This window comes from Eubalaena glacialis, chromosome 17, assembly GCF_028564815.1.
Source record: "Eubalaena glacialis isolate mEubGla1 chromosome 17, mEubGla1.1.hap2.+ XY, whole genome shotgun sequence".
NCBI classification, from domain to species: domain Eukaryota; kingdom Metazoa; phylum Chordata; class Mammalia; order Artiodactyla; family Balaenidae; genus Eubalaena; species Eubalaena glacialis.
In genome coordinates, this window is record NC_083732.1 from 80730661 (window position 1) to 80747283 (window position 16623).

Here is a 16623-nt window from a genome sequence, read left to right on the forward strand (position 1 = left end):
AACACAAACCGGGACTTCGGGGACCAGAATAGAGCATGACTCTGACTCGAGGCTTTTCACGGAGGCAGACAAGGCCAAGAGTCAATGACAAGGGTGTGTCACTATGAAAGGGCGATACTAAGAGTGAATAGTGGCTGGCATTTATTGAGTGCTTACCGTATGCCCAAAGCTTTACATACAACAACTCATCTAAGCCTCACAACCCTGAGAGAGGTACTGTCATTACCCCCATTTTACAGACAAGGAAACTGAGGACAGGGAGGTGAAGCAACTTGCTCAGGGTCACACAATCTCACCCTGGGTCGCTGACCCTTGACTGTGGGCCCCACCCATGAGCCTTGACCCCTGACTCTGCTGCACCATAGCTCAGAGAGGGAGAAGATCTGACAGCACTCCTAGTTTGGGCCACTGGAAGAAAAGGATGCTGAGGCTTTGAAGATTTTGATTTGTTCAGTAAGGGAAGAGGAAGGGGAAGGGGATAATGAGCACTCAGGGTCACCTACTGGGTCTGCATGGTTTCTCATTTAATTCTGAATCGTCCTCATGTGCCAACGCCAAAACTGGGTATAGAAGAAGCCAGATAACTTGTCCATCTGCCCTGCTTCTAAGAGGCATATGGTGGTTCGAGCCCAGGTCTGTCTGCCCTCCTAGTCCCGGCTCCGTCCACCTGCCATGTGGCCTGTGGTGAATAGCTGCCGTCTAGTGAGCTCTCACCCTGTGCCTGGCCCTACACTACCTCCTGTCATGCCCACAGCCATTCTCAGCATATGTTGTGTCATCCCCAGTGTACAGATGTGGAAACTGAGGCCCAGAGAGGCTAAGTGCCCTCCCTGAGTGAGTCAGTTAAGCCGTGGTGGTGGGCGTTTCACTTGTTCGCTGTGTGTCTCTGGGTGCTCCCTCTCTGGAACATGGTAGGTCTGCACTTCTTCACCGCTGGCTTTGGAAAACGATGTGAAGATGACGAGTGCTGTGTGTCACTCGTAGGCGAAGCTGTGAGAGCAGGAGTGAGGTCCCCTGCCACAGCGTCTGTGAGGCAGGGGCTTGATGGCGCCTCCCTGGCCTGGGCCTTGGGGGAGGGTGACACAGAGGAGAGAAAGCAGCCCAGCTGCAGTGAGCTTGTGGTGCCAGGTTGGTTTAAGCCCCTGAGATGTCAGGACGTCCCTTCAGCACAGCCTGGCCCGTTCTGACCACGCAGGAGTGGTGCCGGGCACTGTGGGCCCACTGTCTGCCTTCCAAGTTTGACTTTTCTGTCACCAAGTGGGACCTCTATTCCTGCCTTTCAGGACTCAGTGATCGAAAGGGTAAGAAAGAGCTAAAGGGCTGCCTTTGTCTTCTTTTCAGTTGCTCAAAATGATGCTTCCAGTTTTTGCCCTTCGGTGGCTTTGCCTCCCCTCACAGAGAACGGTAAGTTCATTGTCTTCTTAATTTCTCCGATGTGATGCGGCCTCATCTTTCTCCTTGCTTTTGTCCCGTAGTTTATAGCTCCCGCAACCCTCTCACATTCATGAACTCAGGCTCCTCTCAGTTACACACTTGCATAGAGAGGGCAAGTACCAGCACCACATGCATTTTACAGATGAGGACACCGTCTCACAGCAATTTAAACGGCAGCCAAATAATGCACCCGGCTGGAAGCAGAGTGGGGCGGGAGCCCGGCCTCCTGATTGCCATTCTAAGGCTTGTTGCACCCTATTGTGTAACAACTAGGCCCGCACAACCCCGGGGCCGTGTCAGGAAGAGTAGTGTTTAGGAACTATGTGCAGAGGAGTCGGGGCTCCGAGCCGTCGGTGCCCCGCGCAGCACAGTGACATCTGAGGCCGGGCACTGGCCCTGATCCCAGGAGCACCACCTGGGCTGAGGCTGCCGTCTCCTTCTGCACATGGCACCGTCCCCACCGCACACACCCCGTCTGGCAGCAGGAAGCGCGGGGCGGTGGTCGCCGTGGGACCGGGCAGGGCAGCATGGGCTTCGCTGCATGTCCCTTTTCTGCTTCCCCTTAGTCAGGAAATGAGAGGCTCTCATCATTCCTGTCCTGTGACATGATGTCTGAGGGGCACTAGATGTCTGTCATTATGGTCCTGGCTGAAGGGACAACATGTAGCTCTTGTAGGAGAGAATCATTTGTCATCAAGGCTGGGCTGAGAGTATAAATGTCCTCAACCATGTTGTCACTTCCTTCCCTCAGTTAAAAGAGCTGACTTTGTGTGTATTTTCTTTCCTGAGCATTCTGTACAGAATGTCGATGTCTAAGCACTTAAAGATTTCACATCTAAGACATTTGATCTTCACACCAGCCTCAAGGGGCAGGTCCTATTTTCCTATTTGTTAATTACAGAAAAATTCAAACAATGCTGAAATACAGAAGGAAAAATCACAGAATTATTTAGAAGTTACTCCATGTCAGTTCATACATCGGTTTATTGCCTAATCTCCTTAGACTTTTCTGTATGGAAAAGTAGTTGTAATCTTGCTACAATGTTACGTGTTTTGTTTTTACCTAATATTGCATCATGTGTATATTTCCAAACAGTTGTATATGTCTAAACCATGTATGCATGTGTATATTCATTCATTCATTCATTCATTCATCTGTCTATGTTCTTACGTTTAAAATGCTCCCAATCTGGTGATGAAGAAACAAAGACAGTACAGTGATCAGCCACGGTTGTCACATTATCCTACTAGGTCGACGCACTGTCATTCACTAAGTCATTCCTCTATTTCTGGGCATTTGATTGTTTTTGACTCTTCACTATTACGAAAATACCACAAGAATACCTTGGTACATAGAGCTCTTTCCAATGTTGAGATTATTTCCTGGGGACACACTCTCCAAAGCAGAATTACTGGGTTTGAAAACTCTAGATTTTTTGACTCTAGATCTATATTGCCAAATTAGTCCCAAACAGTTGTTTGTAGTTGCAGACTTACTAGCAGTGAATCAAAGTGGTTTGTTTTTTTTTTGTTTGTTTTAATAAATTTATTTATTTTATTTATTTATTTTTGGCTGTGTTGGGTCTTCATTGCTGCGCATGGGCTTTCTCCAGTGGCAACAAGCGGGGGCTACTCTTCATTGCGGTGCGTGGGCTTCTCATTGCGGTGGCTTCTCTTGTTGCAGAACACAGACGCTAGGTGCTTGGGCTTCTGTAGTTGTGGCTCGCGGGCTTTAGAGCGCAGGCTCAGTAGTTGTGACACATGGGCTTAGTTGCTCCGCGTGTGGTATCTTCCCAGACCAGGGCTCGAACCCATGTCCCCTGCATTAGCAGGCGGATTCTTAACCACTGCGCCACCAGCGAAGTCCCTCAAAGTGGTTTTTTTTCCATCATGTGCTTAGAATCCTTAAGTATTATCACCAAAAATATGATTTATTAAATTTACGGTTAAAGAAAACTTCCATACCTAATGTCAAATGCATATATTAGATGGGAATCGATCAACACATAAACCTCTTCAGGTGATTTTACAACGCTTCCAGTCTGTTTTTGCCAAAATTTGTATTACTGAGCCTTGAGTTACTAACAAAAGAAAGAAAAGGTGTAGAATTCCACATCTCCCTTCAGACACACACAAAGTCTATGGAGCTGGGTAGATGTTTTGAAGGCGGAATGAGATGTCATGGTATTTTCAAATGTGCCTTTGATGAATGTGATTGGAAAGCAGGAGAGATGGGGGGCCGACATTCCATGTGTGCTTAGAGCTTCCAAGTTGGAATTAAGAGTTTGAGCATGTTCCTTTGATGTGAGTCAGAGGGAGGACATCATTCTGCCTTCAGGGTATTGGTATGTCTATGTGATCGTGACATGGATTGTGTGCATGTGCACGTGTGTGTGTGCTCACACTTGCATGTATATACCAAGCATACGTAAAACCCTCATCTTTATGCACTTTTTATTCGGGGAGAAAAGGAAATATTTATTAAATACCAATCATTTCATAAATCATTTAATGCTCAGAAGAAAGTTAGATGGTAACAAGGTCTATTTTTCAAATAAGGAGACTGAAGCTCTGTTAGGTTAAATGATCAAGCTGGGATTGGAACCCACATGTGCCTGCCTGACCCCCTCAAAGTTAGATGAAAATATTTGGTTTGAGCTTCTGGAAAGGGTAACAGAGATGGACTTCCCAGCCCCAGACTTGTCGGGAGACCTAAAGTCTTGGCCTTGTTTCTTTTATGAGATTGTGTGTATAAGCTGCCCATTCAAAGCCTCTTTGAAAAGGGGATTCTGATGAGCTGATTGGTCGATGGGGATGGTGAAGCCAAAGGTGACTTGTGAAATCTCAGGGGCCTGTCTTGGGTACATACACTCTAAACGCTTGGTTTATGTTGCTCCAGAGAAGACTTCAAACACATTAACGGAGGGTTCGAAGACAGCAGGAGTTTGTCAAATGGGTGTTTCAGAAAGTCTTTCCAAAGAGAGTGCACGTGCAAAGGCCCAGGGCCACAATACAGCCTGAGGCATTCAGACATTGGAAACGGTTCAGGGTGTGGGCCTAGGGCTGTCAGTGGGAGAGGCGGAAGATGATCAGTAGAGAAATGCTGTAGCTTGAACGTGGAGCCGGTGTGGGACTTCGTACTGGGTTTGGAACTAGACCTTGGCAAGATCTCCTGGGAGTGCTAGGGTGGGCACGAACAGAGAAGCGTGTTATGGCAAAACAGATCCTCTCTCACTTCAATTTAGTTCAATTCGGTGAATATCTATTTTGGAAAATGGATTCTGAATTGTCACTTACGTTCCAGGAAAGGTGTTGTGCTGGGTTGGAGGTCTTGATTGCAAAGAGAGGATCCCACCTACTAATCAGGAGAAAGGCACAGGAAGAAGGAATTTAAGGAGATAAACCACTTACCAAAGTGAAGCCACTTCCAGTGGCAGTGGGAGCCTGGGGAAGGCTCCCCCAAAATTCACCGCGTGAATTTTTATATTCCTAGTTAGTGAAAGCACCCAGGCACATCATGGCCAGTCTGTGCCATAAAGGCCAGCGTGCATTTGTCAGATGGCCAGTAGGGGCAGGGGGCATCCTGGGCAGAGGGCAGTGCATGGACAGAATCCCCGGGCCTGCATTAGCACAGCACATGCAGGGAGATACAGGTAGCTCAGGACTGCAGGGCCAGGAGGGAGGCTGGACAGGGGACTGGGGCCAAACATTCGAGTGCCTTGGGTATCACAAATCCTTGAGGGGTTTTAAGCAGTTCCATAATGAGCTTTAAAATGATTCAAATGCTCTCCCTTTGGGCTATGTGGGAGATGCACTGGTGCCTGACAAGCTAGGCTTTGAGAGAACGAGGACAATTACGTCATCTGTGTATAGAGTGCCGTTTTACGCTCTTTAGGAAAACCTTGTATGCTTTTTTAAACGGGCAAAACAGTAAAGATGCTATTTCTTCATAAGAGAAAATGTCCGTCGCTTCTTAAAAGACCCATGACAACCAGTCCAGAGCAATGCTCAGGGTTAGCATGAGATGTCTTTTCAGATGTTGGACCCCGTCTGTAGGATGACCACTATCTGCCCCCTCCTGCAGGCCAAATGGGGGGGGGGGTCTTCCAAGGGCTAATTCCCAGGAGAATTGACGTTTTGCTTGTCATCCACTATTTCAGAAGCTCTTCTCTTAGAGGTGCCATTGAAACAAATTTAGAGTATTTAGGTTACAAGCGAGGGGAAAACACAGATGTGAGTCTTTAAAAAATTATACCTGTACTCTAAGTTCATTTCACCTGAGGAACTTCAAAATACCCTTTAAAAAATGCCCCAGCCCTTGACTATGATCACAGGTTGCTACCAGCAGATCGAGGCTGTGGGTGAGGCTGCAGTTGAGAGGGTGTGAGGCATGGCTGAGAGGGATGCCTGGTGAAAGTTTGCCCTGCTCAGCTTCACCAGCCTGGAGCTCAGTGACAAGCAACAAAGCTGTCACTGGGTATATGGAGATAGAAGTGGCCACACCAGCAGTCTTTTTTGGGACATGCGATTTGTAGTCAATCACTTTTGTCTGCTTTGCCTCTGGCTTTTCACAGCTCTGCCAAAGGGTTGATAGAATTCAGTTGATCTTTTCTGCAAATGTTTTCCACTAAGCTGGAGACAGAGTTGTGTGATCCTAAAAAATGCCAGCCCTGGCAGGAGTGTGTGCATCATCTAATTGAGGGAAACGTCGGGGCATTCTGGTGTGGAGATGGGCTTTGAGATCCGTCTGCCCAGCTTCCAATCCTGTTCCATCACTTAACACATGGGTACTCTGGGGCCAAATTCCTCAGCCTCCTGATGCCTTTGTTGGCCTCTGTAAAATGAGGATGATGGTGAAAAGTAAGAAATATCAACCTAGTAGGCTTGTGTTGTGGAATAAAGTACAAGGCTCGGCACAGAACCTGATAAGAGTGGGTGTTCAAGAAATGTCAGTAATAGTGCCCAAGTCCAAACCCATCTTTTTATAGAGGAGGAAACTGAGGCAGAGAGAGAGAAAGTGACTCTCCCAAGTCACAGCCAGTTAAGGGCAGAGCTATAAAATCATGAATTTGTATATTCCTAGGTATTGAGTGACTAAATATGTCAATCACTGTGCTAAATGCTTTCCATATTTTAATCCCCACAACTGCCCTAGGCAGTGTGCACCATTATGTCCATTTTACAGATTTGGAAACTGAGGGTCAGAAAGGCCCAAGGCCACATAACTAATGAATGGTAGAGCTGGGGTTCAAACCCAATCTGAATCCAAATCTAGAGTCTCCCCACTGAAGATGCTGACTGTTGCTGGTTGGGTTCCTCAGGAATCAGACTCTAAATTCAGTATGCAGGTTGTTTTTTAAGGGAATGGAATCAAGAGGGGTGGGAGAGGGAAAGAGAAGGGCAGAGGGAGAACTTGAGCTTCAATGCAACCTTAGAGGAGGCCTCAGCTGACCTCTAGGGATGCTGGGACGATCTTCAAAATTGTTATGCCCTCAGGTTGGTCACTCACTGATATGGGCTGCCCTTCTGGGGTTCACTCTCCCTGCAGGAGCTGACAGTGGCTATCTGCCAGCAGCCCTCCTAGCAGCTGGGGAAGAGCCCTTCATTCCTGAAGGGGGATCTGAAGGACATCACAGCCTGCAGCCTAGGGGTGTTATACTTTAATAATCTCATCTGGGGCACATTTGAGGGTGGAACAGGTGCTGTTAAAACTGTGCAGGCTGCCCTGCACCAACCTTGGGGCACTGTCACCTCCCTGCTGTAGCCACGAGTCTGGTGGTGCATTAACCCACACAAGCTAATTCTTAATCCCTTTGGTCCTTGGGCTGAAAGGGCCATGTGAGCAGGCACTGACTCCAAAATTGCCTAATGTTTGTATAAAACTTAAATCTCCTTTCCAAATATGCACAGAGCTGATGTGTGCACACTCACACAGACACAGACAGACAGACACACACACAAACACACTCTCTCTCTGAACCTCACGGTGTACACTCTGTCCCTACTTCACAGGAAGTGCTGTCCAGGGGAAGATCCCGTATCCCAGGGCCCATCGAGGTGAGGCTGGCAGGCACGCACTCTTTCCTACCTTCAGTCTGTCAAGAGTGCTGGGTCTAGTTAGTAGCTGCGTGCCCAGACTAACGCGTGCAGCCAGGATGCACATCTGCCACGGCCCCGAGCCGCCTGGGTAGCTGTAACTGGCAGGGCTGAGTGTGCTCTGGGCACAGCCTTGCATGTGGCAGCTCCCCTGGACCACTTCTCTGCTTCTGTGAGACCCAGGGGCTGAGATGGAAGAACAGCTGGCAAACTGGGATCACAGCCACGGCAGACTGAAGGAAAGTGGGACACATGGGGAAACTGGGCCCCAGCTTGGAAGGCTTCACTTCTCTCCACGAAGCAGGAGGGAGCCTCCGGCCAGCTGGTGAGGTGCTGGATTTGGGACACAGTTATAGTTTCTTCTGCCTCGGCTGCCATTCCCCTGTTCATTCGCTTATTCACTCAACAGGTGTTTAGTGAGCACTTACTCTGTGCCGGGCACTAGGTGCTGGGGCTACAGCAGTGAACAGAGCCTCAGAAAGCCCTCCTCATGGAGACTTCATCCTAGTACATCTTCAGGGCTGGCTCCTCCTCTGCTCTGAGCTAACATCACCGCCTCAAAGAGACCCCCAACCGCCCCATCAAAGCAGCCTCTTCAGCCCTCTCTACCCCTTCACCTTGCTTTATTGTCGTCTTATCTTTTTGCTGTGAAATCTTCTCACGTGTTTACTTCTTGAGTATTTGTTTGCCCTCCTCTAAAAAGGAAGCCACAGAGGGCAGGGACTTTATCTGGCTTGTTCACTGGTATTTTAGCTCTTAGAAGAATTGACTGGTACCTAGTCAGTTCTCAAGAAATGGTTACCAAATGAATGAATATATTTTTCTTGCTTGCTTGCTTGCTAGATTCCGTGCTCCAAAGGTCAGTTATTTTGTAATTCATGGTTTGATCCTGAACACTTAGCAAAGTGTCTAGTAGACTCTCAATCTTATTTTATTTATAATTGTTTGGTATTTTCAAAAAAGAAAAAAATACATAAATGTTCACTTTGCTCTAGGTTAAAATTTAAAACCAACAGTGATTCAATTAATGCTTGTTGAAAGAATGAAAAAATGAATGAATGGTAACCACATGAGTGGATTGGAACACACATGGGATACAGGAATCCTATCTTTGCCACTCCTTAGGTATGGGAACGTGACTAATTTAAAAGATACTTGTGAATCTCAGTTGTCGCACCTATAAAATGGAGACGATGATGTTTTCAAAGACGCTGTCATTAAGCTGGAAAGATATATTACATGTAAAATTGCTGCACCCAATGTCTGGTGAAGGCTGACCGTGTTGGAATAGCTAGATTAGGTCAAGCACTGCCAGTTCTAAGGGATCCTTTTCACAGGTCATCTTTGTGAATGCTGCCCCTGCAATTGTACAGTATACAACCTGTGCATATGTACATAGTGGGCCTGGGAGGCATTTGATCAGTGTTTGCTGAATAGTTGTGTCTTAAACCTTTGTTAGATCTTTGAGGCTGGAGAAAACAGAGGATTTACCTTGATAACTCCCTCCCCAGACAACACCAGTTTTGTACCTGGTCCGTCAAGGGTTTATTTGCTCGACTGAGTTGAAGGGAGTAGAACCAAGAACAAAATATGCCAACCTAGGACCTACCTTCTTTTTAATATAATATTTTCTCCAAGAGTGGTCACATTTTAACAAGTGGGTAAACCAGAAAGATTTCATTTTTTTTTTTAAAGATTTATTGATTGATTGATTGATTGGTTGGTTGATTGATTGCTATGTTGGGTCTTCGTTTCTGTGCGAGGGCTTTCTCTAGTTGCGGCAAGTGGGGGCCACTCTTCATCGCGGTGCGCGGGCCTCTCACTATCGCGGCCTCTCCCGTTGCGGAGCACAGGCTCCAGATGCGCAGGCTCAGTAGCTGTGGCTCACGGGCCTAGTTGCTCCGCGGCATGTGGGATCCTCCCAGACCAGGGCTCGAACCCGTGTCCCCTGCACCAGCAGGCAGACTCTCAACCACTGCGCCACCAGGGAAGCCCAAGATTTCATTTTTAAGAGTGGAAATTCAGACCATTTGCTAAGCATTTGGGGGAAAATATTTTAGACAAGTTACCCTTCCTAGGAGCCCTCTAATCATTCTGAGTAGCTGACTATGGATTAGACCATTCCTGAATGCAATCCATCAACAGTGGTAGATTTCCTTTAGTTTTATGGATTATAATAATTTTAGCTGTTGATTTTAAAAGGTAATACTATGTTACCAATGGCTACACAGTTTTTTTTAATTAAAAAAATTTTTTTAATGATCCTTTGGTCATTCTTCATTGATTTCCCCCCCCCCCCCACTGTTGAGTCTGTGCTGAATTCTCTGGCCTCCTTGGTGGAACTGAATTCAGTTTACCAAGGAAGCAATCACCTTCCCTCCCCCATGAGTAAAGTCCAGGAAGGGAGAGGAGCCTAGCACGGGAGAGACCGAGGGAGGGGCTTCAGTAGAGACAGAGCATCTGGCGTCATGGGAAGGGCAGTGGGGGACGAGGTGAGAGGCGATGGGTTCAGAGGATGGAGGAAGAAGTCGTGGTTTGTCCCGCTGGGATGGAGTGAGGTGGAGAGGATGAGCTCCCCGTCAGTGGGGTATTCAAGCGTGTTGGAGATTCCCTCACTGTGTGGGGGGTGGTTTACGTGCCCTCTAAGTTTCTCTTTACGTTTTCTATTTTGGTCATTCTAACGATTGGCTCCGTTTTGCTTTAAGGTGTGGTTTTTTTTTTTTCTTCCGTTTTTGTGATAACTTACCCACAGGCAAGCAGAAGGCTCTTGGCAGATGTTTTGAGAAGCAGAAGCAATGAAGCAGAGGGACCTCGGCACTGGGCGAATCTGGGTTTCAATTCCAGTTCTCTTCTTACTCTGTGTAACGGGGGGCCAGTCACTTCACTGCTCTGAGCCTTGGGTTCCTTGAGGCAGAGTTTTCATAATATCACCTACATCCGCAAGTTGCTGTGAGATCTGGATGAAGTCGTGTAGGGCAGGTGCTTAGCACAGCGCCTAGCGTGCCTAGCGCGTGCATGCTGAGTGGCGACAGCAGCAGGGGCCCTACCCTCACACTGACTGGAGAGGCAGAGGGCGGGAGTGCAGTCTTGGGAGTTTGCCCGCCTGGGTTCAAACCAGCTGTCAGACCTTGTGCAAGTTACCTACAGTCCACTCAGAGGTCAGGATGGCCTCCATCCCATGCTCTTGTTCAGTGTCTCTAGGGAAGCCTCCGCATCATTGGAATTACTTTACTCAGCTCACGTTGCTTCTCATATGCATCTGTGCCTCCAGATTTCTGCAATTTTCCCCAGCTCCCTGGGATCACTCACAATGACCCCAAGAAAGAGGAATTCAGATGCTCTCAGTAACCCATTTATCATGCCACCTCCCAGGTAGCCTTTGCATGTGGGTGGAATTTGGGGGCTTCCACTTGATAGGAGTCAAACTTCCTAGAGAGAAAACAGATTCAATCTGAGCCTTTGAATTTCCACTAGGAATTTTGCTTGCAATGCATTTAGTGATTTGTCATGAGGACATGGACAGAGTATAGCTCCAAGTCTGGTTTCATGTGTATGCTTTTTTCTTAGACATTTATCTAGAAGTGTCTTTGAAGTTAGCTGTGTAAAAGATGATTACTCACCAACCGCAAGCTCATAATCTCAACAGATGCTGGACCATTTCAGATGTCTTTGAAAACCGCTGCCTGAGATGTACATGTCACTAAAGGGAACCAATTTATGAGTCTGGAGTTGAGTCATGGGGAGAAAGGGGCAGCTGTGCTGGGGTGGGGATTGGGAGGGGGCAGTCTGGGTCAAGTCCTTGGCTTGCCAATCATGAGCTGTGACTTTAGCCAAGTTATTCCCCACCTGTGATCTCTAGTTTAGTCCCTTGCAAAATAGTAATAGTGATACAATTAATGCACAGGTTGATGTCATTATTAAATATCACAGTGTAAATGAAGATGTTGCACAAACTAGAATGCATCACATAAACGTGAGATATTATGAAATCAAATGCCCATTCCTTGCTTCCTATGTGATTAATTGATCAGCTAATTGATTTATTCAATAATTATTTACTGAGGTCTTGTGGTATGAGAATAATTATAGCATTAATCTTTATAGAGATGAAAAAAGAATGAATATCCCATTTCTCCTTTATTAATTAAAGAGCTGTGTTCATTCACTCATTCATTACATATTTATGGATTGGGCAGCTCATGCGAAATTGTGATGATGTTATTCCTGTTTAACATGTAGATGCCTTAATAAATGCTAGCTACAGCTATATTACTATTTCTATTGTTAATATTTTTATATGCTATCATGATAGGTCTTGGAGAATTAATGAAAACTAAGGCAGAGTCTTTGATCTCAAGATGCTCATAATTTTAACAGAGAAAAGAACATAAGTAAGTTTCGATGCAGCATATTAGTGGAACACTAGACATATTTAGAAGATACTTAGAGCAGAAGAAAAACTACCGGGGCGTGGTGGAGGAAGGAGTCTTTCAGAGGGGTTTCCAAGGGAAGTGACGTCTGAGTTGGGTTTTGAAGGATGATACAAGCTCATCATATGCATAAACTGACTTCACTTTGTAAGTGTAAACAAGGGGAATAGTGAACAAAGTCAGACAACACAGAGTGTGTTGCTAGACCGCCAGATGTGAGTTTGGGGTGGTAGGAAGTGGACAGACGAGAGAAGCGTCTGGAGAGGCAGGCGAGGGAGGCAGCAGACAGAACGTGAGGAAACTTGAGGGCCATGCATTTTGCTAGCAAATCGGATAAATGCATTTAGCCCATCCACTTACAATGGTAGAATCTGAAATTTCGAGTTGAAACTAATATTCATTTTGACTTTCCTTCTATAATGACCTTTCTAGATGGATGTTCAGTCTACTGAAACACCAGTTGAGGATAACGTTGAACGTTTCAGGTCAGGTAGTCCCGTGGGTGGAGTGCCAATTCTCAAGATAGAGAATATAAGGAGGGCACCAGTTAAAGAGTGTGGGTGAGGATGGAAGTAAGATGTAAGTGTTCAGCTTTCAACATGCTGAGTTTGGGATGCTTCAGGGACATCTGCTTGGAGGTGTCTAGTGAGCACTGAATATCTCAGCATGAGGCTTGGGCGAAGGTCTGGCCTGGAGATACATTTGATCATCATTGGCATGTCGGTAGTATTTTAAGTCATGGGGATCATGAGATCACCCACGGAGAGTGTGTAGGATGCAAATAGTAAAGGTCAGGGACAGATCTCTGAGGAATTGCAGTTTTTAAGGGAAGAGCAGAAGAGAAGCCAGAAGAGCAGCTAGAAAGCTAGAAGGAGCACGTGGTGTCATGGAAACCAGGGGTGGGGCAAGTGGTCGTAACTTCAAGGAAGGTGGGGACTGAGAACATTCACTGGATTAGTCATGAAGAGCCCTTCGCAAATTTCACAAGGTGATGAGGGAAGAAACTACTTAGTAGTGATTTGAGAAAATGGAAACTACAAACTTTCCAAAAAATCTTGGCTCTGAAGGAAAAGAAAGAGATTGACAGCTAAAAAAAAGAATTGTAGAACACTTGTTAGTAGCTATCAATGTTTAGGTCATGACTCACCCATGATAATGTATTGAAGGCAGCATACTCCCCCATACGTACTGGATTTTGCATGTATTTTCAGGGAAACGGACCCCCTTAAACCCAGACCCTAAGTTAAGAAACCTTGGGCTAGAGTAAAGGGTTGTTTTAACAATGGAGAAATGTGTGTACGTTTTTATGCAAAGAGTGAAGTGTCAGTGTCCAGGGGTAGACTGGGCATACAGGAGGGATGGGAGTGGGCCCGGATGGGGGGATAGTCGGTAGATGTTCCTGAGGGGGTGAGGTCAAGCTCTCGAGCACCGATGGGGGAATTGGCCTCAAACAGCCACCCTTTCTCTGTTCAGGAGAAACAAAGAGGGAAAGATGGGACGGTTCCTAGAGAGTAGATGGGGGTGGGGAGTTGAAGCTGACGCTGATAACGGTCCCTCTTTCTCTGGGAGGCAAGAAGTCAGGCACCTGCTGAGAGCGCAGGGGTCATGGTGATACCTAGACCTGGGGAGAACGGAAGAGAGCGAGGACTACATTGTTAGGCCGCGCCGAGACTTCAGTGGAGACTGAAGAGCCAAAAGTTGTCAAGGCGCCAATCTGTTTGTCTGTGGGTATTTCTTTAGCCGTGCTCAGACCGAGACAAGTTGCAGAGGCAGCAGACACATCAGATTAACCCGACGGGGAGGAAAGGGGGCTGAGGGCAGTGGCAGAAGGGAAGTTGAAATGATGGACCAACCAATCGGAGGCCTTGGTTTATGAGCCAGTGAAGATGGATAACATGGCGGGGGAGGGTGGGGTAAGAGAGTAGAAATCACAGTGAAATTAAAGAGCTGGTTTTAATGGAATAAAGTATAAAAATGCTAGAAGGAAGGAGGATTGTGGGATGTAACAGCAAGTGTCCCTTAGACAAGTAGGATTTACAGGGTGACGGAGCTCAGTGCCGTGCCAGGGTTTGGGATGCGATTGTGGAGGTACTTGGCTGGAGTGAGTGCAAATACAGTTTTCTGGGATTAAAGAGGCCAGGAAACTGAGACCCGACTATGAAATGGGCCATCTACTTTCCCCATAGATGACAAAGTCCCCCAGGATTTTAGCAGGATTTGGGGTGAAGATGAAAATTACCAGCTGGCTGGAAAAGAATTTGAAGAATGTGGGAGAATGACCAGGCATCCCTAGTTGAGGATGAGGAGAAGTACTAGAAGGTTTCATAGCTAGAAGATTGTGACTCAGAATGAGGGTAGGGGACATCATGGTAAGAACCCTTGTTTCCAGGACACAGTGGATAGGGAAGGAGGAGAAGGGTTCGGGGACTCGCTGTGACAGCAGGGGATGATTTCCGAGAGCTGGCGGCTGCAGGAGGCTGGGTCAGGGGTCGGGCGAGGCCACCTCCACGTAGAGGAGACAGGCAGGGCTTGGATTCTATCCTCGGACTGGAGGGCAGCTCATGTTTGCCACCTTTTCATTCTACCACATAAGAACCTTTTTAAAAAAACAAAACAAACGAATCATTTTGTAAAAGCACATTAACATGCCAGGTTAGGAAGGAGAACTATCAACATGTCATAAAATTACAATATTTTACCTTCCAGATGGCATTTCCCAGATGACTGCTCATTCCTGGAAAAAGTACAAAAACTCCCTGTCAAGTTTCCTATTGGATTTTTGGTTCCCAGAATGTAGACCCTCCATCCGTCATGGTACATAGTGACTGAACCCCTGTCCCTTCTGTCTCTGCCTTCGGGCCCTGCAGTCTGTTTCTGTGCAAGACTTGTAAGCTTAGAATGTGATATATATATAGGTAACCTGCAGCAGAGAATGAATGTGGCCAACAGTGCTTAAAATATTGACATTTACTATTTGGCTTCTAACAGAAAAGTCTTGCTGACCCCTGTCCTAGCCTGAAGATGTGCTGGCTTCTCCATCCTTCCTCCCAAGTCCCTGAATCATCAGAGTGGGTCTCTTCTGGTCCTCCTGGGCCCTATAACCAGACCTGACCCCTACTGTGCAACACTCTTGACCAGGAAAGTGAGGGGGTGGCAGCAACCCTATCAGCACTATCAATGCTCGTGTTTTGGTTGAAAATGCCCTGCTTTGCAAGTAACATTGTATACGCCCTCGTGCCTTCAGCAACACGGCGGAGCTAGAAGCTCTGGTTTTGGAGGTCAACACACAGGGGGTAAATCTTTAATAAATGTTACTGAGTGCTTGTTCTACTCCAAGCAGTTTGTAGCTATCAATCCATTCAGCCCTCACCCTCACCGTGTGTCCAAGGCCCACTGACTTTTTATGCCACGACACACATTGGGGACAATGATATGGCGTTGGGAAAACCAGATGGGAGGACTGGCACAGCTGCTTCCACCCCTTCCCTCAGGGAGGCTAGAAGGATCAATAGCAAGCTGTAACCCTTAGCATATGGGAGACCCTCTCTGTGACTCAGGTGACATCAGGTGACACGACTATTCCAGTTTACAGAGTACAATTTACCCCATGTCAGAGCTGGCAGTGGGCAGAGCTGGGATTTGGGCAGGCAGGGTGCTCCCAGAGCGGTCCCTCCTTAAAACGTGCACACAGTGGTGGCCAGAACAGCCATCCACATGGCTGTGTGTGGATTAAATGAAACGACACACATAGCACATCGCAATGCATCTGGCAAATAGGAAATGGTTGGTAAACATTAGCCATGGTAATATGTGTTATTTGACATGATAAGAATTATCATTACAATCAGCATTTCTATGCAACACAGGGGTACAGCAGGCTCTCTGTGAGTCAAGGAATGGATGTTTTTACTGGATAGTCACTCACTGTATTAGTTCGGGCTATGTAACAAAATACCACAATCTGGGGGCTTAAACAACAGAAATTTATTCTCTCCCAATTCTGGAGGCTGGTGGTCCAAGATCAAGGTACTAGCAGGGTGGGTTCCTTCTGAGGGCTGTGAGTGAAGGATCTGTTCTGGAACCCTCTCCTTGGCTTGTAGATGGTAGTTTTCTCCCTGTGTCTGCATGTCATCTTCCTTTAATGTCCGTTTCTATGTCTAAATTTTCCCTTTTTATGAGGACACCAGGGACCGTTCTAATGACCTCATTTTAACTTGATTACCTCTGTAAAGGCCCTGTGTCCAAATAAGATCACATTCAGAGGTGCTAGGGGTTAGGATGAATTTGAAGTGTGAATCTTGGGATTGAGGGGGCACAATTCAACCCACAGTACTCACTGCCACCCCTCTGCTAAGCTCTGGAGGTGCAAAGTTAAAGATGAAAGCATGCTTCCTGGGGAGCTCAAAAATAGGTATTTGGAGGCTGAACAGAGGTAAATACGTCTCTGGGTATTTTTCTAATGTTATAAATGTTAAAACGGGTCTAGTAGGGTCTGCTATGTCAGGCATTTCTCTCTGAAGGTATGCTAGACCAACAGCTAGCTCTGGTCACATTTTCACCTCTCAAATAGTTGCAAAATAACAAGGGACATCTTTTTTCTTCTTTCTGTTATCAAAGGAACATCTAGGTTTTTTGGGGTTTTTTTTTTTTGAGTGTTAATGAG

At 46.6% G+C, this 16623-nt stretch overlaps 1 protein-coding gene across 1 annotated transcript in view; it reads left to right on the top strand.

The window, feature by feature from the left end:
* TG (thyroglobulin) overlaps window positions 1-16623 on the top strand; it is a 246605-nt gene that overhangs the window by 106510 nt on the left and 123472 nt on the right. The window contains exon 35 of the mRNA XM_061171320.1: window positions 1342-1404. Coding sequence (XP_061027303.1) covers window positions 1342-1404 — 63 coding nt within the window. The remainder of the gene's footprint in view (window positions 1-1341; window positions 1405-16623) is intronic.